We start from the raw sequence: 23,091 nt of genomic DNA on the forward strand, positions 1-23,091 counted from the left end.
AAGAAGAAGAGTAATTATCTCCCTTAACACACCCAACAATTAAATTAACTCTCACCGTTTAGGAAATGTCTTTATTTTTTGGCAAAAATAAAAACATTTCTTCAGTGGAAAATGTTTAATAAAAAAGACCTGAACTATGTTTTTGTTGTATTGTGAAGTGGGAGATGTCAATAAAATCTTTTTTGTAATTATATGTTGTTATATGTGTTTATTTTTTGGGTGATTATGGCAACATTTTTAGGTTTGTACATTTTCTGTTTCTCACACAAAAAAACAATAAATTTATGTAAAACCAAAATGTGACTCAAAAAAAAAAAAAAACGTTCTAATGCATCTACGTATGAGAACGATCCACAGTTATAAGATTTTGTGTTTTTGCAGTGTTGTCAAATCAAGCCCAGATTATGGTAGGAAACTGGTTCTGGTTCATCTGGATCGGTTTTTCCAGACGTCAGGCAGAGACCAGCCTTGTAAAACTGCTAACCAGTATTATTGCAGCTTACGGTCATGTTGGCTGTTTCAGATTAATCTAGTTAGTTTTTCAACTTCGAGCCTTAGCAGATTGGTGAGCAGGTGTGAAGTGTGGCTGAGCTCTGGCCTCTTCAGGTTATAGTGCATCTCCGTTGGTCATCCTGGCGACTTTCATCTGGAGGATCTGGATCTCCAGGTTGAGCTTTTCTCTTTCCAGGAGCAGATTTCTGTTCCATCCTCATCTTCATCAGTCTTCAGGCCACCCAGCTCGTCTTTCAGGCCTGCAGAGGAAGCAGATATGTCATCTAATCAAAAGTCAAGCTCCATGTGGGTAAGTGAAGCTGATATTTGAAAGAGAGTTACACTTTTAGTTCCAGACTTCCAGCAAAACCAAACAAAACAGCCACCAGCTTTAAACCAAGCTTTGAGATTTCCACAGAAATGACTTTAAAAATCCATTTCTTTACTCCTCTATTTAATTTTGATCATTTTTAAAGTTAATAATAGTCTGATCAAATTAAAAATTTTCAAAGATTGGAAACTTAAGTCTGGTATAAATGCAGACACTGGAATTACAGAGTTTTATTACATTTTCTGTCTCTATTTGTGATTTACATAAATGTATTTTAAGATCTTGGCCAGATATCTTTTGAAATAAATAGTAAAGATAAAAGTCATGATCACATGCATTTTAGCATTTTTAAATTGATAAATTTATCTTTAAATTTACCCTCTGATTTTGGGCAGGAAACTATTTTTCATATTATACTGTGATGACATCATGGTGACTGTCATAAATATTCACCATGATTGTAAACAAGTAAAAAAAAAGTGTAAATATATATATTTTTACATAAAAAAAGGTCCAAACTGCAGCTTTAAATACAAAGTTATGTTCATAATTCTGACTTAATACATAATAATAAATGTTAAATCTCAGGGAAGGTTTGGAGGAGAGAAGAATGAAGCATTTTTGATCTGTGAGTTTCACCAGAACCACCACAGATAAGTCCGATGAAGAGAGTCTTACTTTGGGTCAGAAGACTCTCAGAACCCTCGGTTATCTCGTATTTCTGCTCCGGGTTTAGTCTGATGGAGGAAACTCGACTTAAACATCAGTTCTGAAGACTCAGCCGCTGGATTCTAGCACAACTTCTATATGTTCTGACGGTTCATGTTCCTGGTTTCAGAACCGAGTTTCCTCCAGATCAGGAAGTGCTCTTTTCACGAGAGGCTGGCGTGAGACAAACAAAACCCAAACCTGCAGAATAATCTGCCTCAGCGACACACAGAGACTCATAACTGCAGCGCAGCAGGTAATCTGTTCTCCGACTCGGCGTGTTTGTTGTTGTGATGCACCAATTCTCTGTATTTCTGGATCTGCATGATGTGTGGAAGTGGTCCAGCAGGTTTTCAGCTGCCATCAGTCGATGCTGCAGCAGAAAACAAGCAGACGCTCTTTTCTCTAAGATCAGCTCAAGCTGTTGGATCGCATGTCGGTTTTATCTCAACTGGTTTTATCTTGGAAACTCCTGAAGAGCTTTTAGAGATTTTCTGCTGTAAAACCGGAAAGATTTCAGATAAACCCGCTGTTTCACGTTCTGGAGTGATTCGATTTTTCACTCACATCTTTAGGATTATTTGAAGAGAATCAAATCTAACATGCCTGATCAGACGGAACATAAAAGGACTCTTGATGGAAACTTTTGAGTTGAATTGGGTAAGAAGCAGCAGAAACGGATGGAAATTTCCTCCAGCCTCACTAATGCCTCAGTGTCGGTTATGCAACCGACTTCCTGCATTTAGACAAACCCAACAAGAGCGAACACGACAGGAGCCTCAACGGTCTCTGGTTGCTTTTATTCTCCTTTTTAATCACTTCTACATGCCTGAAACTTTCCATCAGCCGAATCTTGGAGACAGATATTTCATAACATAAACATAATAATCAGAAAAGGCCTGATCACCAACAAAGATCTGATAACACCGTTTTTATCTCTGACATTTAAATGTTATTTTATTATTTCATTACATCTCTTATTCATTTTTAACTTCAAACAGGATTGTTGCTTTTACAGTTTTCTCCGTAAAGTTTGAAAACTTTTGACTTTTGGAAATTTTCTGAGATTCAGAAGTCCAAAATTTTCAACTTCATGAGCTCAGAAAATTTCTACGTTTTGTTCTGGAAAATACGTGAAATTGAATATTTAAACAACTGATTTCGGTGTCGAAAAATAAAGTATGTTCTGATGACACCAAGTTTCTTTAAAAAAAAACTTTTGCTGAGAGTAACACTTTAGATCAGTTTAAGAATATTGTTTACCATGGAAAAGTTTTGACCAAATAATTATTCACGTCTAATTAATAATGTCAAGATGTCTTTCATATTTAGTTTATACGCAATTAAACTGAATTTATCAAGTTATTTTAGATTTGCTACTATTAAATATTATAACTTGTTTTAATAATTTGCAGTAATTGATTTGTTTGAGGCAGCTATTTTTTAATTTAAGTAAACCTGTTTTCCATATTCCCCAAAGACCTGGTACAAGTTAAGTTCACTCATATTTTTCAATTAAAAGCAATGTTACTATTTACAGTGTACTGTAATCTCAGGTGGCGGTAATAGGCCGTAGAGTTGGTTGCCAACCGCTGTAAAAAGGACAAAAGTGAAAAAGAAAGTGAAAATAAAAACCTGCAGCGGCTCCACCTCTAATCTCAAACAAAAGAACGGCTGCTGTTTTCTCTGCTGCCTGAAACAGAGATTCACTTTTAAATTAACCTCAGGAACAGAAGGAGAGACGAGGTAAATCAGGGCAGGAAATGTTTGGCAACAGAAAAACTTCCTGATTTAACTTTCTGTTTGATCTGTTTGCAGCTTCTCGCAGAGAGAAAATGGCCTCCAGCTCTGAGAAGAATCTTTTCTGCCCCATCTGCCACAAAATCTTCACAGATCCTGTGGTTCTGTCGTGCAGCCACAGCTTCTGTCAAGCCTGCGTTCAGTCCTGGTGGAAGGAAAAGCAAATAAACGAGTGTCCAGTTTGCAAGGAAAGGCCTCTGAGCAACCCGCCCATCAGCTTGGCTTTGAGGAATCTGTGTTTAGCGGAAAAATCGAAGCTCTCTGCAGGAGCGGAGCCGGGTCTCTGCAGCCAGCACAACGAGAAGCTAAAGCTGTTCTGCCTGGATCACCAGCAGTCCGTCTGCGTCGTCTGCAGGGACTCCAAAGCTCACAGCAACCACAAGTTTAGACCCATCGACGAGGCGGCAGAGGAGCGCAGGGAGGAGGTCCGGGAGTCCCTCACGGCTCTGCGGGAAAAGCTGAAGCTCTTCGAAGAGGCGAAGGGGAACTGCGACCAAAACGCCAAACACATCAAGAGCCAGAACAGAAACACAGAGAAGCAGATCCGGGATCAGTTCAAGACGTTTCACCAGCTTCTGCAGGAGGAAGAGGAGGCCCGCATCGCTGCGCTGAGGGAGGAAGAGCGGCAGAAAAGCAAAGTGATGAGGGAGGAATCTGAAGCTCTCGGCAGGATTATGTCAGATTTCTCCAACACAATCAGAGAGATGGAGAAGCAGCTGAAGGCCGACAGCGTTTCCTTCCTGCACTCCTACAAAGCTGCCTTGAAAACAGCGGAACAGCGCCGCCTGCAGGAGGACCCGAAACCGACCGCCGGCGCGCTCCTGGACGTGGCAAAACATCTGGGCAACCTGAGCTTCAACATCTGGATCCAGATGAAGGCGGCCGTCTGCTTCTCCACCGTGGTTCTGGACCCAAACACAGCTCACCCCGAGCTGAACCCGGACGACGACCTGAGCGCCGCGACGCACGGCGAGCGGCTCAAGCTGCCGGACAACCCGGAGCGGTTCAGCTGGTGCCGCGCCGTGCTCGGCTCCGGCGGGTTCACTTCCGGGTCGCACAGCTGGGAGGTCGAGGTCGGAGAAGGCGGCGGCTGGGAGGTGGGCGTGGCGGCGGAGTCCGCGAACAGGAAGGGGTCCGTCGGGTCGGGGTCGTGGAGGATCGGTTTGGACGGCGCCTTTCTGGCCTTCTTCCCTCCAGGGAGAAGTTCGGTTCTGTCCGTCAAGCCGCCCCGGAGGATCCAAGTCCATCTGGACTGGGAGAGGGGGAAGCTGTCGTTCTCAGATGCCGATACCGGCGGAACCATCCACACCTTCAGCCACGGCTTTACTGAGAAACTGTTTCCATTTTTCAGCGTCAAGAAGGAGAAAACACTGAAAATATTAACAAAACCAGTTTCTGCCTCTGTGGGTCAGTGATGGGAGGAAACCTCAGGAAAATAAAGAAATTACAGATAATAAGCAGCAAAATATCACCTGATGACTGGAACCTTGTTTTCTCTCTATGCCTGCAAATTATTTTCATTTTCTTTGCCATATTAGGGCCAAAGTGGAGAACATTTCCGGCCTGAAGCTCAGAAATGTTCCGATAATAATAAACAAGAACAGTTCACTCAAAAAAATTATTAATCTCAGAAATATTTACAAAAAGGAAGAACATTTCTGAGTTTAAAAAGTAAGAAATCTGCAAGAAAAAACTCAAACATTTTCTAGAAAAATCTTGAAAATTTCTTGAAAATTTGGTAAAGAATTGTTTTTTAGATTAAAGAATTTCTAAAGAAGCAAAAAAAAAAGGAATTTCTGAGCTTGAAAAGTCTAAAATTTCCTAAATCTAAAATTGAAATAACAGATATGCTGTGTTAAAATCAACTATAGTTATTCAAATTCCTCTCGGCTTTGATGAATCTAGATGATGTTATGTTTTTATTTTTCTATTTTCCATAGAAAAATCTGCAAATATTTTTCACATTATTTTTTTCTAGAATTGTGTAAATTATTCTGTTTCCTCACTGTTAAACCAATCATGTCTAAAAGCTGAAATACTGAAAGCTGGTTTCTCTGTGCCATTGTGTTATTTTATTATAACTCCCTGACATTTGACGTAACTGACATTAAAACAGTTGTGCTATGCTAAATCAATGTAATATGGCTAAATGTATTGCTAATAAATACTTACAGTGCAATTAGTCTTATTCTGTATTCTGTTCAAACCTTTATTTACACTTTGCAAGCATATATATAAAGAGTAAAGTCTAGTAAAAATAGACCTAAAGGGTTTTTTCCCCATGTTACTCAAATAGATGTAAGTAGTTACTGTCCAACTCTTTTCATAACTAATACTCTTCAGAATCACATCCGGTGTAAGTCTGTCATGGTAACAGATTGTCTCTGAAGTTTTTACGATAAACAATAATGTTGTTTTGAGACTATTTTCAAGTATTGTAATGTTAATAATAATGCAAGATTACATTCTCAAAGATTAGTAAACATTAAATTTTAATGAACATTTCAGTGAAACTGGAGGACATTTTAAATATCCAAAATAAATAAAATAACAAATAAAATGAATTATGAAGATTCTTCAAACAAGATTGTTCTTCAAAAATACAGCTGGTTCAGACCAAAACACCAGATTTTTATTTAGTTTTTTTTTGTGGAAAGAGAAAAACAATAAATCCTGCAAATGGAAATACAAGTTAGTTTTAATTTCTTAATTGATTGATTTATTGTGACAGAGCTAATCAGGTGAATACAACTAATTCTAAATATTATGAATAGAGGCAGCATTTAAAGCACAGAGTTGGATGTAACATAATTTTTTTAAGTGGTTTGATGGTTGCTGGACAGAGTTTAAGTTCAATAAACTCAGAGCAGATCCAAAATTAAACTGCAATAAACGTGGAGCAAAGACAACGCTGGTAGAAAATAACAATGAACCAGTCAGAGGAGGAGAGGTTGACAGTCAGGACGTCGAATGAGAAACAGCCAGCTCCTCTTCAGCTGCTGCTGATTGGCTGGCAGAGAGCAGGTGAAGCGCTAAGCCCCGCCCACCGAGGTAAACCTGCAGCTCCATATGAGAAACACAACACAGGTTCTCCTGCAGGTTTTGGTTGTTTTGTTTTTTCTCTAGAGGAGAGCGTCTTCAGAACCAGATCTCAACGACTGATCGCCAACAAACCTGAATCAAAAGGCTAAATTACATCCGCCATTATTTGACTGAGGTATGTTGATGTTGATTCATTTTGTGGTACTTATTGTTATAACAGTGAAGGAATTAATAAATATGTTCCCATTTTCAGAATCTTTTCTAGCATCATTGCAAACGCACAAAATCTAATTTCTAGTGCAGATATCTTAGTGCACTAAGAAACTAACTCACAAGTAATTTTATAGCAAAATACAGAAGCTTGTTTCAAGTCAACAATTCCTTAATTTTGATGAAAACGTATTTTTCCTACTGGCAGATTATCTCACTTGTAACATGGGGAAAATGGAAAAAGTAAGTTATAAAAAGTCTAATTAGAGCATGAGCCAAAGACCAAGTTCATCTTGAATTTTTTTATGTTCAACACCGCAAGAGAAAACTAGTCCCGACAAACTCAGCAAGTTCAAACTGGTTTTAGTGGTAAGACTGTCTGTTTTCCTTGGCTTGCAGCTACGTGCAGACGCATCAGTTAATTGCAACAAAAACTGAACTTCCACGAATCCTGCAAATGTAAAACTACTGAGAATTCCTGCTCTACTAGAACCAACAAACAAAAGAAGCCCAAGGCAGAAAAAACAAACGTTGTTCCCAGGACAGTTTTTCAGCTGTGACGGGTTTGGACTGGGTTTTCCAAAAATCCAGATTTAGTTTGTGTAATGTGTGTATCCATCCACTGGAGGCTACAACTGATTTAAAGTTTCTTCTAAACTTTCAGCCACCATGAAAATCGCAGCGTTTAACATTCAGAAGTTTGGACAGAAAAAAGTGTCGGACGCCATCATTCTGAATCACCTGGTTCAGGTAAAAACGCACAACAAAAACACCTGGTGCTTTGATTTCTGCTTTGGTAAAATGGGTGTAAAGCAAATATTGGCATGAATATATGAATGATTTCAACCTGTTTGATGAAATCAAATTAAACTCATTCAATTGTCTTTTTCTGTCAGATTATTTCTCGTTATGACATCATTGTGATCCTGGAGGTTGTGGATGAGACCGGGAAAGCCGTGGATGTTCTGATGAACGCTCTCAACAAGTCAGTAAAAGTTTAAAACATCATTGCATTCATCTATACTTGGGCTGTTCCCACAAAAGACCATCTCACAGGCCACAAAGGTTGAGCTTCAACTTGATGTGAATCTGATTCGTCCACTGCTTTTCCTTGAAAGAAACTTTTCTAATGAAAACACCTTTCTGTGCGTTTTGCTCCATCCTGAAAGGGAACATCGCTATGAGAAGCAAATCAGCACTCGGCTGGGCAGAACCGGCTACAAGGAGCAGTTCCTGATCCTGTACAGGTGACAGTTCATTCATTCATTCAGTAGGAGGATTCTTTCATTCACAAACTGCCAGTAAAGATGAGAAAATAACAAAATCTGACTGATCTGAACAAGCACATCAGTTTATTTAATAAATATTGACTTCAAACTGAAAATGTTATCTGAGGTCCAGGGTTATAATTGTTGTGGGTTTTTCATTGTAGTTCAGTTTTATTTTGTGTAATTGAGTTAGTTTTTATTCGTTTTTAGAATGTGTTTGCTATTTTTTATTAGTTATTTGTTAAATATTGTTAAGTTTGAGTTTAGTTTGTACTAGTTATTGTAGTAGTTTTAGCTTTTTCATAAGAATTCAAAAAGGTGAAAATATTGTGTTTATTTATACATCAGTTGAGTAATGAATACTCAACAGAAGACGTTATTTTTTAAAAACCTACTCAGTTTCGTACATTTACGTGTTTTCTCTGTTTATGTGTAATAGCGTAGTGCAGCCAGCAGGAGGAGTATGGAGCGCCGTAATTTGCTGACAGCTGATGAAAACTGTTTGTGTGGAGGAAAAATAAATACATTTCACATCAGTTCAAAAGTCTTGGAATAAATTCATAACCAAAAACAAAGGATATTTTAGCTCTAATTTCAGTCTTTTAGTTAGCTTTATAAATGCACAATATAGTTTTCCCTGCTAATTATGATTTTTATTTATTTCAGTTAATGTTTTATCAATTTCAGTCTTTGGTATTTTTAGTTAGCTATAACAACCTTGGTGAGTTCACATGAAACAGGTGATTTGTTTTTCTTTTTGTTTCTTTAAAGGGAGGTGAAAATGTTTTGTTTTTAAACTTAATATTTGGGTTATTAGGGCCGGTCTGGTTACACTGAAGGACCTGTACCAGTCTGACGATATGAGGACTCAAGGACAGGACGACATTAACAGAGATCCATACATCCTCCGATTCAGCTGCCCGAACACAGGTGAAAGATAACAATGGCACTATAATATATACAACACAGTTTAAATCCTAATAGGTCAAAGAAATAATTGTAAACTGAACCTGATTCCTGTCTGATTCTCTTGACAGTTCTGGAAGATCTGGTGATGATCCCAGTTCACATCACACCGAAGGGCGCCGAGAATGAGCTGGATAAACTCTACGACCTCTTCCTGCACATTCAGAAGGAGTGGAAGACTGATGTAAGGACTCAAACTAGACAAAAACCTTCTAACACCGCAAACAAGTGAAGGAGTTGAAACATTAAACAGATGGAAAATGAAACTGATCAGCTGTTCGATGAAGATCAATCATCTGATTGCTTAAGTATCAGCAGCAGAGCAAAGCCAACAAGCACACAATCTGTCATTACTGAACATACAACAAATACAGAGGAAACTGTGATTTTAATCAGCCAATTAAAGTATATTAGGACACAGTCTACAAAATAGAAAACTACTACACAACTGAAGTTGTTGCAAAGTAAAGGTTATATCAAGGCTCCTCAGTTCTCAAAAAACAGACAGGATACCAGCAGAAATTATGATGTAACATATTATGACATTTTTGAGGAAATTTGTTTAATTCGGCAAAATATTGCCTAAAGCTGCTTGGGTTGAACAGTGACTACTGAAGTCAAATTTTCTTATGTCAGAAGTTAAAACAGCAACAACCAGCTTTGCTCATGTGATTTATTAGCAATGTGGGCCTGCAGTGGAACGGCTGCAGTCTCCTCTCTGCACCGACTGCAGGCGTTTTGTTTGCTGCATAACGACTGAGGGACCCACTGCACCGCCAGGGAAACGGCCAGGACTGAAGGGAGAGTGGCTGCTCCCTTCGTCACTATAAATGTCCCTAAAAGCAGAGAAAAGTAGCTGGTTACGTTTTTGATCAGAAGTTGCTAGAGAGGAATGAGAAGCCTCTTAATTACGACATGTTAGCGACATTTGTACATAAAAAAGGAGTAAATTTCTGCCAAAATACTCAACATTTTTGAAAAGCTAAAAATTTTCTACAAAAAATAATAAAATGTTTAGAATAACCCCAGAAATTTTTAAGAAAAAAAGGTCATTTCTGAATTTGAAAAATCAAAGATTTGTTAGAATTATTTTTAATTAGTCTCAGATATTCTCTAGAACAAAACAAGGGAAATTTTAAAGTTTTAAAGTTTAAATTTTTGCCTTTTGGATAAATATTTTTTTTTCCTAGAAAACGTTTTTTGGCAGAAATGTACTTTTATTTTCTTTCTATCAATAGTGATCCCACTACACTTTAGAGACCTCTCAGGCCAACTTTCTATTCCAAACAGTTGCTGGTCACTTTTCACTAAATATATGGATGAAGTCAATAATTAGGAACCAGGGCTTCTGTCTTCCTGACTGCAGTCTCTGGCCACGCCCTCATTGTCCCTTGGCTCCGCCCACTTGATGCTTTCACAAGGTGCATAGTGTAACTCCGTTAAAGGTTATAGGTTTCCTTTTCCTCCGCTACAGAACGTGATGATCCTGGGCGACTTTAACGCCGACGGCCCGTATGTTACAAAGAAGGAGATGAAAACCATCCGAATCCGCAACAACAAAAACTTCCACTGGCTGATTGGAGACGATGTGGACACGACAGTGAGCACCAAAAACACCAACTCATACGACAGGTACATAAAAACCATCCCGCCTCTCAGAATTAACATTAAAATCTACTAAAACTCAGAAATTCAAGGTTTAAACAGAGGACATAATTATAAATACCAAAGCAGAATAAGTATTTTAGTTTGATTATTTTCTGATTGTGTGAGATGTCAGAGTGAAGATCCTGCGACTCTCTGCTGCTTTAAATCTTCTTCTCCTCGTTCAGGATTGTTGTTTACGGAGACAAAATGCTTCAGGCTGTGGTTAAAAATTCTGCTAAGGCCTTCAACTTCCAGGAGGAATACAAACTCTCCAACGAACAGGTTTGTTATTTTCACAAGTTGCACAGCAGCTGCTAGTTTACTCAGAAAATATATAATCTGATTTAAATGATAAAGAAAAACTATCATTTGCAGACAAACAAAAGGAAACACTGAGATAAGAACTTGTTTCTGTAGAATAAGTTTGAGATGGTAGAAACAACCCTCCATGTGTCACACAACCTGTTTCAATAATGATATTTTTCTATAAACAGCACAGAACCTATTCCAGTTATAAGCAAAACATTTTATTTGTGATAATGCAGCAAGAATGTTCAGTGTTTGTACTTATACCCTTATAGTCCAGATTTCCAACAGAAGCTTTAATAATCTTGATAAAGTTTCATGACTTCTCGCTTTAGGCTCTGGACATAAGCGACCATTATCCAGTGGAGGTGGAGCTGCTGGGAAAAACAGATGGTGTTGGTGGTAAGCTCTCTGCTCAACAATAACAATTTATTTTTATTCTCTGAATAGATGAAAAGTGGTCAACTAAACTGAATAAAACCAATTTAAAGCAATCCTGTGTAGATTTGTTATTAATTGGATAATTTTTAAAGGAAATTACTGCAGTTTAAGTTTAATCTGACCATCCTTGTTGCTGAAAGGTGCCATACAAATAAACTTGATTGATTGATTGATTTCTTTACTATTAATGGATCTTGCTGTGTGAATAAGCAACATATTTACTTCCTCTGTAGGTCTGAAAAAGAAGGTGGAAGAGCTCAGCGTTAAAGAAAAGAAACCAAAAGATGAGAAGAAAAATCCTGCTGCAGAAAAGGGGAAAGGTAAACCTGGAGAATGAAGACGCAGCTCCACCTAAAGAGGCCGGATTGACCGGAGAAACTCTCCACCGAAACACCGGCTACCTCAGAGAGTTCCTTACCATGAGGGGCCATTTTGAAAAGTATCACAGAGAATCTGGAAGAGCAATAACAATACGTTTAGCACACCTAGCGCAATATCGACAAACTTTTTCACACATTTGTTACGGAGCTACTGAGGAAGGAATGGAGAGATAATTCGGCAAACGTCTGACATTTTCACTGAGAGGCGAATTCAGTTTTGTTGCCAGTAGTTTAGACATTAACGGTCCGGTTATTTTAGGGGTGAAAACAAATTGTACACTATTATACAAACTGACTGCTTTACGTTCTATCCAAATGTCAGACATTCAGAATTGTCCAATAAACAAATGTAATAAAATATTTACAGTATCTTGAGGCGTGTTTCCAGTTTTTTGAGGTGCATTTGTTTATTCTAAGGACAGAAAATTGTAAATTATTACTATTTTTTATTTAAACAAGGTCTGCTTTTCATAATTGCCTAAGGTAAATAAAAAAAAATTAAAAAAACCCCCAAAAAGGATATTTATTCTCTTGCTCTGTCTCAGAAAGTTGGTAGGAAGATGAAAAAAATAAAATAAAATAAATCCAATAATAAGGAAATAAGGAATCAATAATTGTTTGGCAGCTACCATAAAAGTAAAAGCAGAGAAACTCAGGGTGTAAACTCTGAAATGAAGCTGCAATAAACGTGGAGCAAAGTCAACGCTGGTAGAAAATAACAAGGAACCAGTCAGAGGAGGAGAGGTTGACAGTCAGGATGTCGAATGAGAAACAGCCAGCTCCTCTTCAGCTGCTGCTGATTGGCTGGCAGAGAGCAGGTGAAGCGCTAAGCCCCGCCCACCTAGGTAAACCTGCAGCGCCATATGAGAAACACAACACACCCTGATCCCTGACAGAAACTCTCTCATATTGACGCTGCTTCTATTTTCCTCACAGAATTTAAAACTTTTAAATCCTCTTAGTTTGCTGCTCATCAGTTTTAGAGAAAAATGTTTCACCTGATTTTGAAGCAGGAAGTTATGAAAGAGGCGGAGTTCATTTGTTCTGGTATTTCTTCTCTTTGCCCTTGTTGAACTTGTTCACTAGTTGCCTTTCAAAACAAACGGCCGGTTTTCACGCTCTGAACATTGTTTTGGTTACATCTCATAACTCCTACATTCGTCCTCATAAGGTTTTATTTTAGCGTTTTTGGACAGAAGCTGCAGCAGATTCTCCTGCAGGTGAGAAGCAGATTTCCTGTTTGATTTTTCAGCTCTGGATTTTCATACTTTGATACAATGAGATAAACATCCTCCTCTTCTCTGGAAGACAGCCGGACGCTCCTTCACAGGATTACTAAACAACTTTAACACTTGACACATCAAAGAAATGCTTCTGAAGAAGAAAAGTTGTGATTCTTCACTTAAATTTACCTGATTTATTTTACCAAACTGATGAAAGAGTGAAATCTTCAGGAAGGAGCCAAATGAAACCAAAACATCAGAATTCAAAGTTAAAATGTCAATTCATGCACAAATATTTTTCAATATTTTAATATTCTTTAAAGCTGCTGCTTTTCTCACTTCCTGTCACAGATAGCTGCGCTTCAGAGTCAACACTGATGTTGCATGAATTACAAGATATTTTCTTTCACCTTGAGACTGAAAACTCAAAGTGAGACTGCTTGAGTTTTAAAAATAAAATCAATCACTGCTTTAAAGCAAGTCAGTTATGTAGCTCTTCATTTTCTCTGGCACTAATTTGTGTTTCCTGTTTTATATTGTTACTGTCTGTTACTTATTGCGTAGTCGGCTGTTTTTTCTTTTTGCTTCTTTCATTAGATCTATGTGAATTGCATAGCGACGGGTTTGTTTTTTGTGCTTGCTTTCAGCTATTGTGCTAATTTCTGCAAATATACAGTGATGAATTGTAGTAATGCTGATTAATGTCACTGTAATAATCAAATAAATTAAACAATAACCGATTTTTTTAGCATCTATTTAAGGAAAAATGTCTGAATAGTATATTAGAATAGAGTTAGAAAAAAATTAGAAAATTAATGTGCAGCAAATTGAAACATGTACTCACAAAGATAAAAGTATTAAGGGCAAAGTAATACTGTGTTTACTTATGTAGTCCTAGGCTAATATTTAAATTAGTTTAATGTTCTGAAATTCTAAGTATGAAAATCACAAAAAAGATCACATGCATGACTTACATACACAGACAGACACATACATTGATATCTTAATTGATAAAGCATCAATAGTTATCTATAGGGATAAATACTGGTGGACTGACTAATTGATGTGATTTTATTGACATGTGGGGTTCCCCAAGGTTCAATCCTGAGACTCCTCATATTTAATATCCACATGCTCCTGCTAGCTCAGTTCATAAAAATCAATATGATTAGTTATAACTCTATGCAGATGACACACAGCTCTACATGACGATGTCAACAGAACCATCCAATCACTGAACAGACGCTTAGAATGGATCAATGTGCCAAAATATGAACAGAAACTGACGTTATTATATTTGGACATAAAGAGAAACGATCTAGAGTCAACGGACAGCTTCAGTTGTTACAGCAGGAAACTAGAAATCAGGCTGAAATCTGACCTGAACTTCAGAGCCACGTAAAGGCAGTTACAAAGTCGGCCTTCTATCACCTGAAGAACATTTCCAGGATTAGAGGACTCAGCAAGGTCAAGAGAAACTCATCCATGCATTATCTTTAGTTGCATCGATTACTGCAACAGCATGTATACCATGAATAAAAGAAAATACAAAAATGTAAAAAATCAGACCTGATTTTTTATTTAGCTGCAGCTGATCCAGAACGCTGCTGCTGGTCTTCTGACTAAAACCAGGAAGACAGAGCACATTGTCCAGTTCTAAAGTCCCTACACAGAATAGACATTAAAATACTGTTGTAGTTTATAAATCACTGAACAGCTGAGCATCTCAAAGCATAAAAGATCTGCTGCTGTTCTATCAACAGAACCAAACGTGGAGAAGCAGCATTCAGCTTCTACGCACCACAAATGTGGAATACCCTGCAGAAACACTGATCAATAATGACTGAAACATTGGTCAAAATACTTGACATATATTTGCTTGAGGATTTTGATGATGGCATTTGACAAAATGTTAATAGTTTGTTTCATAATAATTGTTTTATTAATTTTAACTTTATAACTTAACAGCTACAACAGCTGTTAAACAGTTAACTGTTACAATAAACAATAAAGCTAATTAAACAGAACAAAACTGTTGAGGAAACGTTTAGTTTGTGAACAGAGCTGATTTTCCACTGATGTGTTTTGAGGAGTGTGTGACTTTCTGTCTGTGTTTTGGAGAGTGTTAACTGTGTGAAACTTGAATTGATTGGAGTACAAATGGATCTGATCTGCTGTTCTTTCTGCTACAGCAGACAATAAAGCTGGACTCAGAAGAACTGTCTCTCTTTGTTAAAAGGTTTTCCTTTTATAAAGAGTCTGCTTTTTTCTCCAATTTTCAGCCAACATGAAAATCGCAGCGTTTAATATTCAGAAGTTTGGACGGAGCAAAGTGTCGGACCCAGAAGTTCTGAAGATCCTCGTTAAGGTAAAAACACATAAACTCGTCATTTTTAGGGTAAAGAAAGGCCTGGTGGTTTTCCTTTAAAGGAAATATTTGTGCTTAGTAACCAACTGGTACTGAGAAATGTTCTGTCTGTCAGATTATTTCCCGTTATGACATCATTGTGATCCTGGAAGTCGTGGACAATACCAAGGAATCGGTGACGGCTCTGATGCAAGCGCTCAACAAGTCAGTAAAGGCAAAGTTTTAAACACTTGGTGGCTCATTCAGCAGCTAAACTGATATTTACAGAAACACTTCTGCACAAATCGCATGTTTGGGTTCCTTTAATCCGAGATTAAAAACCCACTTGTTGCTTTTGAACCATTATAAATGAAGCGTTGATCAACTTAATTCATTTATTAGTTTTATGATGGCAATCATCAAAATGTAATGTTTGTTACTGTTTTTTCTTTCAATTGTTGCCTGTATGGTGTTTTTATTAATGCATATCTGTGTTTTTATAAAGCACTTTGAACTGCCTCATTTTTAGAAACAATAACAAACCAAACAAGTTCATATCCACACAACTCGAATCACATAGATTCAAAAATAATCACATCAAAATTAATATTTGGCCAAAAGTCTTACCAACGTCACCAAGCTTCTGACATCTTCTGCATATTTCTTGTCAAAATCAGTTGATTTATTACAAGCATTTGATTTTCAGGTGGATGCAAAGTCCTGCATCGTTTCAATAGAAACAATGTTCAATAGAATTCATGTTTTCCTAGAGATCAGGTGTCAAACTCAAGGCCCAGGGGCCAAATCTGGCCCTCTAAAGATTATTTCAGGCAGTCCCTTGAGTTTTTCCTCAACTGTAGAAATTTCCGTAAAATGAACAGATGCCCACATTTTCTTGTGCTAATGCATAATTGTGAATTTATTGCATATTTTCTGGTCCAAAACATCAGGTTTAAATCAGCGACTTTGATTGCTGATCATTGATCAATGTGAAACAATGTTCAATAGTTTAATTGTAAGAATTACTCATTGAATGCAGACACTGCTACTGATTAATATTTTAAGTTTACTAGTGGGTTTTGTCATGCATTCTGGCACATCTGGCACTTTGAGAACATTCATTGTCTTAATTTGGCCCAAAATGAAAATAAGTCTGACAATCCTGTCCTCGTGCGTGAATTGGTTCTCAATCGGTGAGAACCAATTCAAAACTATCACTGTTAGGTTAACTGGTCTCTCTAAAAACCTTCAGCCATAATTTATAAACATAGTTGACCCTGAGGCCTCAAATCTTACATGAATTTGCTTAATCCACTGATTTCCTCTGACATAAACACGGATCATGGCAGCTCTTCTGTTTGTCTGTGCAGACCCAAACGGAAACATCACTACACTCTGAGAATCAGCACTCGCCTGGGCCGAACGCGCTACAAGGAGCAGTTCATGTTCCTGTACAGGTGACAGCTCATTCATTCATTAAGAGGATAATTTATTTCACTAACTGCCAGTAAAAATGAGAAAATAACAAAATGTGAACAAGTACAACGGTTTACTTATCAATTTATTTATCGATTTATTTCAAAAGCCTCTAAGAAACAAAACAAATGTTGGTTTTTAACTGAAAATCTTTTATCTGAACTGCTGAGTTCAGATTAAATAGTTGATTTTTCAAAAGCAAAAATACAAATAGATAAATAGTTTCATGGTTTCAAGAAAAAAAAATTGGTAGTGTGTTAATATTCAAAACTGTAGTTTTATTACCATGCATTATCTTATAGTCAAGAGGCATTTGATGTAGTTATAATGCTCAGAAGTAAAATCAGAAGCGTTGCCTCTGGTTGTTGGTTTCTCCATTAATGTTCTTCCTTCACTTGGTCAAAATCATCAACAACAGTTTAACATCTGGTTTTGTCCCACAAAACCAGATGTTTTTTTTGTTTTGTTTTTTCTCTAAGAGACTTCGGTGAGTCTTTGAGTGCTGTACACGATGCGAGCTATGATGCTAGGGGGTTTAAATGTGTATGGTTGATTTATAAATATATATATATTTATCGATGAGAAACATCTGCTAGAGAAATCCAGCCTTCATGCATCTGCCATATTTCAGACCCGTTTCTGTTTTATGTCAAACGTTCCAGAAATTATTAAATTCTTTCCTGGATGAAAATGAGGATGTGGGTCAAAATGAGGAAACAAGTTCACCTCTTAAATGGTTCAGGTCCAACTTCTCAGGTTTTTCTGTTTTTATCAATAACTTTAGATTTTTCTCTACTCGTTTCCCTTGATGAGCACAGCAAGGCTCTATTCTTGGCTCTCTCTCTTTTACTTTAAATCCATTCCCTTTTGGTGCCATTTTCTTTCATTTCTTCTTTCCGTTTCTTTGTCCAGGACTCCCAGGTATATTTTCTGATTAAGATCATTGCTGAGCCTCTCTTTGATCCACATCAGGAACTGGTTGACAATGAATTTTCAAAATGTAATTTAAAACCAGACCGATATCACACCGTTCAGAGCAAATATTCCCAATGTACTAAAATACATTTTTGCTGTTTAATAATAACTGCTTTATAAAAAAAAAATACTGCATGGTTTGTGCATACAGGGAGGACATGGTTAAACTGGTGGGAACGTACCAGTCTGATGATGAGAAGACTAAAGGACAGGACAACATTGACAGAGATCCGTATATCCTTCGATTCAGTTGCCCAAATACAGGTAAAAAAAAATCATAATTGTCTTATAATGTACACTAATACACTTTAAGGTTTAATAACATCCACAAATGACTGCAGCCTTAAAATCAGACAAAAATAAAACTACTTTGTCTGATTCTCCTCGCAGTTCTGGAAGATCTGGTGATGATCCCAGTTCACACCAAACCAGACGACGCGGTGAAGGAACTGGACGAACTCTACGACCTCTTCATTCACATCAAGGAAAAGTGGAGGACTAACGTAAATATACTCACACATCAAAATGTTTTTAATCTTGTTGTTAAATATAACTGAAGTGGTTGTGAAGTTAAAGGTTTTTTGAATGTGTGAGAGAGACTGAGCAGAAGAAAGAGACCAAAACAATAAGAAACAAATCACAAGCACACGTGAAAAATGGGAAAAGCAGCAAAATATGGTCAGCTTCCTGTAGAGGTCCCATTGTTAGTTCAATATTTTATCTCCACAATGTGATAATCTGATTCTACAGACAGAAATACAGATCCTACACATGAAGGGCCAAGAAATAAAATTAAATAAATGAATACATCATTAAATCATCAATTAAATGTACTACGAAATGAATAAATGTCTAAATAATCTATTTAATATATAATCAATTTATTAAATATGTCACATTTTAATTAATTATAATTCAGTGATATTTAAATTGTCTATTAAATAGATTATTTATACATTTATTTGAAAACGTATTTACTTCATGGTAGTTAAATTAAATAATTTAATGATGTATTTTTGTCCCTTTTCCTCCTCCATATGTAGGCACCGTGAGTAAATATTTTAAAAAGCAGCTTCGTACAGATGTAGCTAAAATACTTTCTGAACTAGATTTTATTTATTACGCTGTCACATTTAAAACCCTTGAAGTGTTTTCTTTTTTCAAATGGGGAACAAAGTCTAAACTGGTGACACTGGTTAAGGTTTCCTGTCTGTCCACCACAGAACGTGATGATCCTGGGCGACTTTAACGCCGACAGCTCGTATGTTCCCAAGACGAAGATGGCGACCATCCGAATCCGCAGCGACCAAAACTTCCACTGGCTGATCGGAGACGATGTGGACACAACAGTGAGCCCCAAAAACACCAACACATACGACAGGTAGAAACCAACCACCCATCCATCTTCTCAGAATAAACGGTAAAACCAGCTGCTGTTCATGAAACCTCAATATTTATGCAAAAATGAAACCGGAACTTTATATGCACCAAATAAAAACATTTTTCCTCTTCCTCTTACATTAAATCAGTGGTTCCCAAAGATTTTCTGGGCCCATAATGGATTACAATAAAATCCCCCCAAAACAGAAAATAAAAAAAAATCAACTGGTCTCACACATCGTTCAACCAGAGATAAACCTATACACATATTTTGTTTTCAAATTCCACTGTTGCAACACAACACACTGCAAACCATCTTTACAGTGAAACACTTTTGTGTAACAGTTTTTTGTTTTTTTTTATCCATACTGCTTCCCATGCCCCCTCTGCAATGGCACGGCGCTCCCCCTAGGGGGCGCGCCCCACACTTTAGGAACCACTGCATTAAATCAAACCAAATTTCTCTTGTTTTATAGTTACAATTACCAAAATTATTTATATTTTATGGGCCGCTTAGAAGACATGGGGAAATGTTTTTCTTTTGCCTTTTCACACGATAATTTACTGGTTGGATCAGTCTCGTTGTCTCGTTGTGAGGATCGACACCGATGTTGTTGTTTCTTACTCATTCTACTGCATGTTGGCGCAAGATGTAACCGACAGCATCCGGTTTAGGATTTTCAAAATAAAAGCTCCTCCAGACTCAATACATAGAACGGACATATTTAATTGTTTCTTGCGCGGCCCAGTACCAGTCCATGGCCCGGTGGTTGGGAACCACTGCTCTTGAGGGCTCCGTACTATTTGTCAAGTGCCAAAACACATTTTGGTGATTTTTGAAACATTTTGGTGTTTCCTTCCACAAACCTCTGATTGATAAACTGACAGATTTGAGTTATTTTGAGGCTCACCTGTGGATGTATTGTTGGGTCACACCTGGAACTCACTGCTTTCTCGTTTGACTTGAAGAGAACTGTGCAGCTGCTCCAGCCTGGTCCATCCTGGAGAACAATTTCCAGATACTTGAAGGCGCCGCATTCATCTGTTCAAACAATTATACGGGAGTATAAGCATGACGGAAATATCCAACCATAATAGCACTCAGGAAAGTTATGGGTCCTGGTCCAAAATATGCAAACCGACCCCAAAATAAAAGCCAACGTTCTTGTGACGATGCTGCTGAAGCTAGAGAAACCTTTTCTGTACCAACAGTGGCTGAAAGACCGCTCAGCAAAGAAGAAGCCATTACTCCAAAAGAAAGATAAAAGACCAGATTACTGATTACATGTTTAATTGTCTAATGAACTAAAGTTGAACTGTTTGTCCATAATCACCATTGTTACATTTGGAGGAAAAACAGAGATGCTTTTACCATCCTTCCTAAATGTAGAGTATGAAGAAATATCAAAGCAACATAAAAACATCAGCCAAGATGTTAAAGCTTAAGAGAAGATTGGCAATAATTTTGGTGATTCTGTTAGAGCCACAAATAAGAAATATTTAGATTATTTGTGTGACTAATTCAAAACAAGAGACGTTTGGTCTGATTTAACTTTAGAAACTTCTGTTCTGAGAAGGAGTGAGACGTAAATGATCATCCTGTGTCTCCCTGCTGTTTGCTTTAACTCTTCTTCTACTTGTTCAGGATCATTGTTTACGGAGACGACATGCTTCGGGCTGTTGTTCCAAAATCTGCTAAAACATTCAACTTCCAGAAAGCTTACAAGCTCTCCGATGAGCAGGTTTGCTCTTATTTTCATGTTTTTGTAATTATTTGTTTTCCATTTCATTCGAATACCTAATAAACTACTGAAATCTGATCATTGAACTAAAATGAATTGCCAATAACTTTACCTTTCCCCTTGATATTTGAGTTAATCCAGAATTACAATTAGTTCAGACATTTTTATGATCTTAAAGTTTCATTATTCCAGGCTCTGAAAGTGAGCGACCATTATCCAGTGGAGGTGAAGCTGAAGACTTTGGTGGAACAACAAGATGATGGTGATGGTAAGATGTCCTAATAATAACAACAATAATCATTATTATCATCATAACCATAGTAAAAAAAATATTTTATTCTACAAATAGCTTTTAAAAAGTGGCTTAAACTTCAAATAAAAGCATTTCAAGCTGTTTTACTAAGATATTCTATTAATTAAAATTTTTCTGAGGGAGTCCCTGCAGTTTAATCATAATTTGATTATAAAGTCTCATTCCTCCAGCCTTTGTGAGACTTTAAGTGTAAAAAGGGGTGTTGAAGTCCACACACCGCAGTGAAATTAGCTAAATGTTGTAGCCAAACTAACTTCTATTAGCATCACAAGCTGATCGCAATATATTCTTTTTTTCCACGTTCATGCATTGCAGTGACAACTCTGTTCCACTCATATGGATGTTGCTGTGTGAATAAACGACATTTATTTCCTTTGCAGGTCTGACAGACATGAAAGGAGGGCAATGTCTTAACGATGAAAACAGAAAGGGAGAAAGCGAGCCTGGCTCATGGTTTTGCACTTTGTTCTAAAAATCCCAGATTTAAAAACAGTCAACCATAAATAAACTGATTTGGTTACTTCCAGTAATAAGAAAAAGGGGAAAGTAGCAACATTAAATTTAACACACCTGCTCTCCGTTGTTTCTCCTGAATGTCTCCACAACAAATCAAGCCAAAACAAAATATTTGGTTCAGTACAAATTCAACATATTGAATGTATATGAAGCCCTGTGGTAGTGGGGAAATGGCTCAGTTCACACATTGGTCTTTATACTCAATTCTATTTTTTACTGTCATCCAACTATCTTGTTTCAGAAGTTCTGCAAGAATTATTCATGACACGCATGCGCAGAAAAAGAACGTTGAGTTACACAGCAAAGCTCTGTTTAGAGAAGCAATAATGGGCGCTGTGGTCTATGAATCGAAGTTATTCGGCGATGGAAGCAGACAGTATCGTCACACGATTACAACAAGACGAAGCTGATATAAAATAATACACAACTAACAGCACCTGGCTTCTTCTGGTGCAGAATTATGAGAACGTCTCAAAAAAGTTAAATTAAATGCGACATGATTGTCCAGACCGCAGACGCGTTGGAAACTTTCGGATACGCATCCGATTTAACTCCACATATGCAAGTGGCAAAATTAGATTTTGTTTGGACGTTGATTAGATGGGGTCGCATTCACCTGCTGTGTCGCCGTAACCGTCTGCTAAGTTGTAAATTTACACTATTGTACAAACTGTAGACTAACTACTATACATTGTATCAAAGTAATATATCTTCAGCGCTGTCTAAAACATATAATTATTTTCTTATACATTTTTAGTGTGTTCTCAGTTTTGCAATATATATTTGTTTATCATGACAGCAGAAACACTGGATAGGTTATATATTGATTAGCTCCGTGTTTGGCTAGCTAGCCAAGCTGCTATACTACATTCTGCCAGCCAATAGGTAATTTAATCATAGTTTTACTGTACCTCTGTTTCTATGATGTTTTTTTCTTCTTCTTCTTTACTTTTTTTCTTCCTTGGGCACCAGACAATTTGGGACATTTTCACATCATTCTTTCTGATGTTTCTTGCGTTAATTCTATAAACATCAATAGTTATTGTCGGCTAGTCCAGCACTGGTCGAAACGCCATTGCTAAGCTGCTATTGCCTTCGCACTGGCGTATAGATTAACTGGTGGGTAAATTAACTGGTTGAAATTTACTCGCACCGCAGATGTTTCTAAATTGTAGGTGGCTGTGTTGATGCCTGTTGAAAAATGCTACTTGTGTGACAAAACCGTTAGCAAAACTTTACTATAAATCCCATTTGAAGCAAATATGTTTAATGTTGCATGTGAAAATTGTGATTTGCCTTACACATTCTGCTGCATGTTGGCGCGCAAGACGTAACCGACAGCATCCTGTTTTGGATTTTCAAAAGAAAAGCATCCCCAGACTCAACACAAAGAACGGACATATTTATTTATGTCTTGCGCGGCCCGGTACCAATTGGTCCACGGAACGGTACAGGTCCGCGGTCCAGGTCCACTTTGTTAATCTATAACACCGGAAGTGATCAATGTGTCCGAAGCAGTGGCGGACTT

General features: G+C 37.4%; 3 protein-coding genes and 1 long non-coding RNA gene across 6 annotated transcripts; 3 read left to right on the forward strand and 1 right to left on the reverse strand.

Moving 5' to 3' along the window:
• Positions 1-39: 39 nt before the first annotated feature.
• On the reverse strand, positions 40-22,563 carry LOC122833519. Its single transcript, XR_006370990.1, has 4 exons — positions 22,475-22,563; positions 19,904-20,034; positions 8,862-8,971; positions 40-752 (listed from the first exon to the last, which is right to left on the reverse strand). It is a non-coding gene; the product is annotated as an uncharacterized LOC122833519 (long non-coding RNA).
• Positions 1,532-5,510, forward strand: LOC122833512 (nuclear factor 7, ovary-like). Of its 3 annotated transcripts, none has more exons than XM_044121139.1 (2): positions 1,532-1,787; positions 3,350-5,510. In XM_044121139.1, the coding sequence occupies exon 2, from the start codon at positions 3,367-3,369 to the stop codon at positions 4,744-4,746; it is 1,380 nt and encodes a 459-aa protein (XP_043977074.1). In that variant the 5' UTR covers positions 1,532-1,787; positions 3,350-3,366; the 3' UTR covers positions 4,747-5,510. The 3 variants fall into 3 exon arrangements, with proteins under 3 accessions (XP_043977074.1, XP_043977075.1, XP_043977073.1); XM_044121140.1 differs by lacking the exon at positions 1,532-1,787 and adding an exon at positions 1,799-2,191 and having other exon boundaries at positions 3,350-5,503; XM_044121138.1 differs by lacking the exon at positions 1,532-1,787 and adding an exon at positions 1,800-3,277 and having other exon boundaries at positions 3,350-5,503.
• LOC122833517 (deoxyribonuclease-1-like) lies at positions 6,409-11,960 on the forward strand. The gene is made up of 10 exons (XM_044121146.1): positions 6,409-6,548; positions 7,248-7,333; positions 7,480-7,568; positions 7,753-7,830; positions 8,669-8,781; positions 8,889-9,001; positions 10,292-10,449; positions 10,650-10,746; positions 11,106-11,172; positions 11,445-11,960. Exons 2-10 carry the CDS (start codon positions 7,253-7,255, stop codon positions 11,546-11,548), a joined length of 900 nt encoding a protein of 299 aa, XP_043977081.1. The 5' UTR covers positions 6,409-6,548; positions 7,248-7,252; the 3' UTR covers positions 11,549-11,960.
• Positions 12,491-22,481, forward strand: LOC122833516 (deoxyribonuclease-1-like). Its single transcript, XM_044121145.1, has 10 exons — positions 12,491-12,811; positions 15,097-15,182; positions 15,298-15,386; positions 16,532-16,618; positions 17,764-17,876; positions 18,003-18,115; positions 18,836-18,993; positions 20,638-20,734; positions 20,927-21,002; positions 21,428-22,481. The coding sequence occupies exons 2-10, from the start codon at positions 15,102-15,104 to the stop codon at positions 21,517-21,519; spliced, it is 906 nt and encodes a 301-aa protein (XP_043977080.1). The 5' UTR covers positions 12,491-12,811; positions 15,097-15,101; the 3' UTR covers positions 21,520-22,481.
• Positions 22,564-23,091: the final 528 nt, after the last annotated feature.

Source organism: Gambusia affinis, linkage group LG07 (assembly GCF_019740435.1).
Source record: "Gambusia affinis linkage group LG07, SWU_Gaff_1.0, whole genome shotgun sequence".
NCBI lineage: Eukaryota > Metazoa > Chordata > Actinopteri > Cyprinodontiformes > Poeciliidae > Gambusia > Gambusia affinis.

Excerpts from the sequence above, each read along its gene's own strand:
- LOC122833517 (XM_044121146.1), top strand. The coding sequence starts at position 7,253 with ATGAAAATCGCAGCGTTTAACATTCAGAAGTTTGGACAGAAAAAAGTG. Across the intron at positions 10,747-11,105 it reads ACAAACTCTCCAACGAACAG|GCTCTGGACATAAGCGACCA; the intron begins GTTTGTTATTTT and ends TTCTCGCTTTAG. Across the intron at positions 11,173-11,444 it reads AAAAACAGATGGTGTTGGTG|GTCTGAAAAAGAAGGTGGAA; the intron begins GTAAGCTCTCTG and ends CTTCCTCTGTAG.
- LOC122833512 (XM_044121139.1), top strand. The coding sequence starts at position 3,367 with ATGGCCTCCAGCTCTGAGAAGAATCTTTTCTGCCCCATCTGCCACAAA.
- LOC122833516 (XM_044121145.1), top strand. The coding sequence starts at position 15,102 with ATGAAAATCGCAGCGTTTAATATTCAGAAGTTTGGACGGAGCAAAGTG. Across the intron at positions 15,183-15,297 it reads TTCTGAAGATCCTCGTTAAG|ATTATTTCCCGTTATGACAT; the intron begins GTAAAAACACAT and ends TCTGTCTGTCAG. Across the intron at positions 20,735-20,926 it reads ACAAGCTCTCCGATGAGCAG|GCTCTGAAAGTGAGCGACCA; the intron begins GTTTGCTCTTAT and ends TCATTATTCCAG.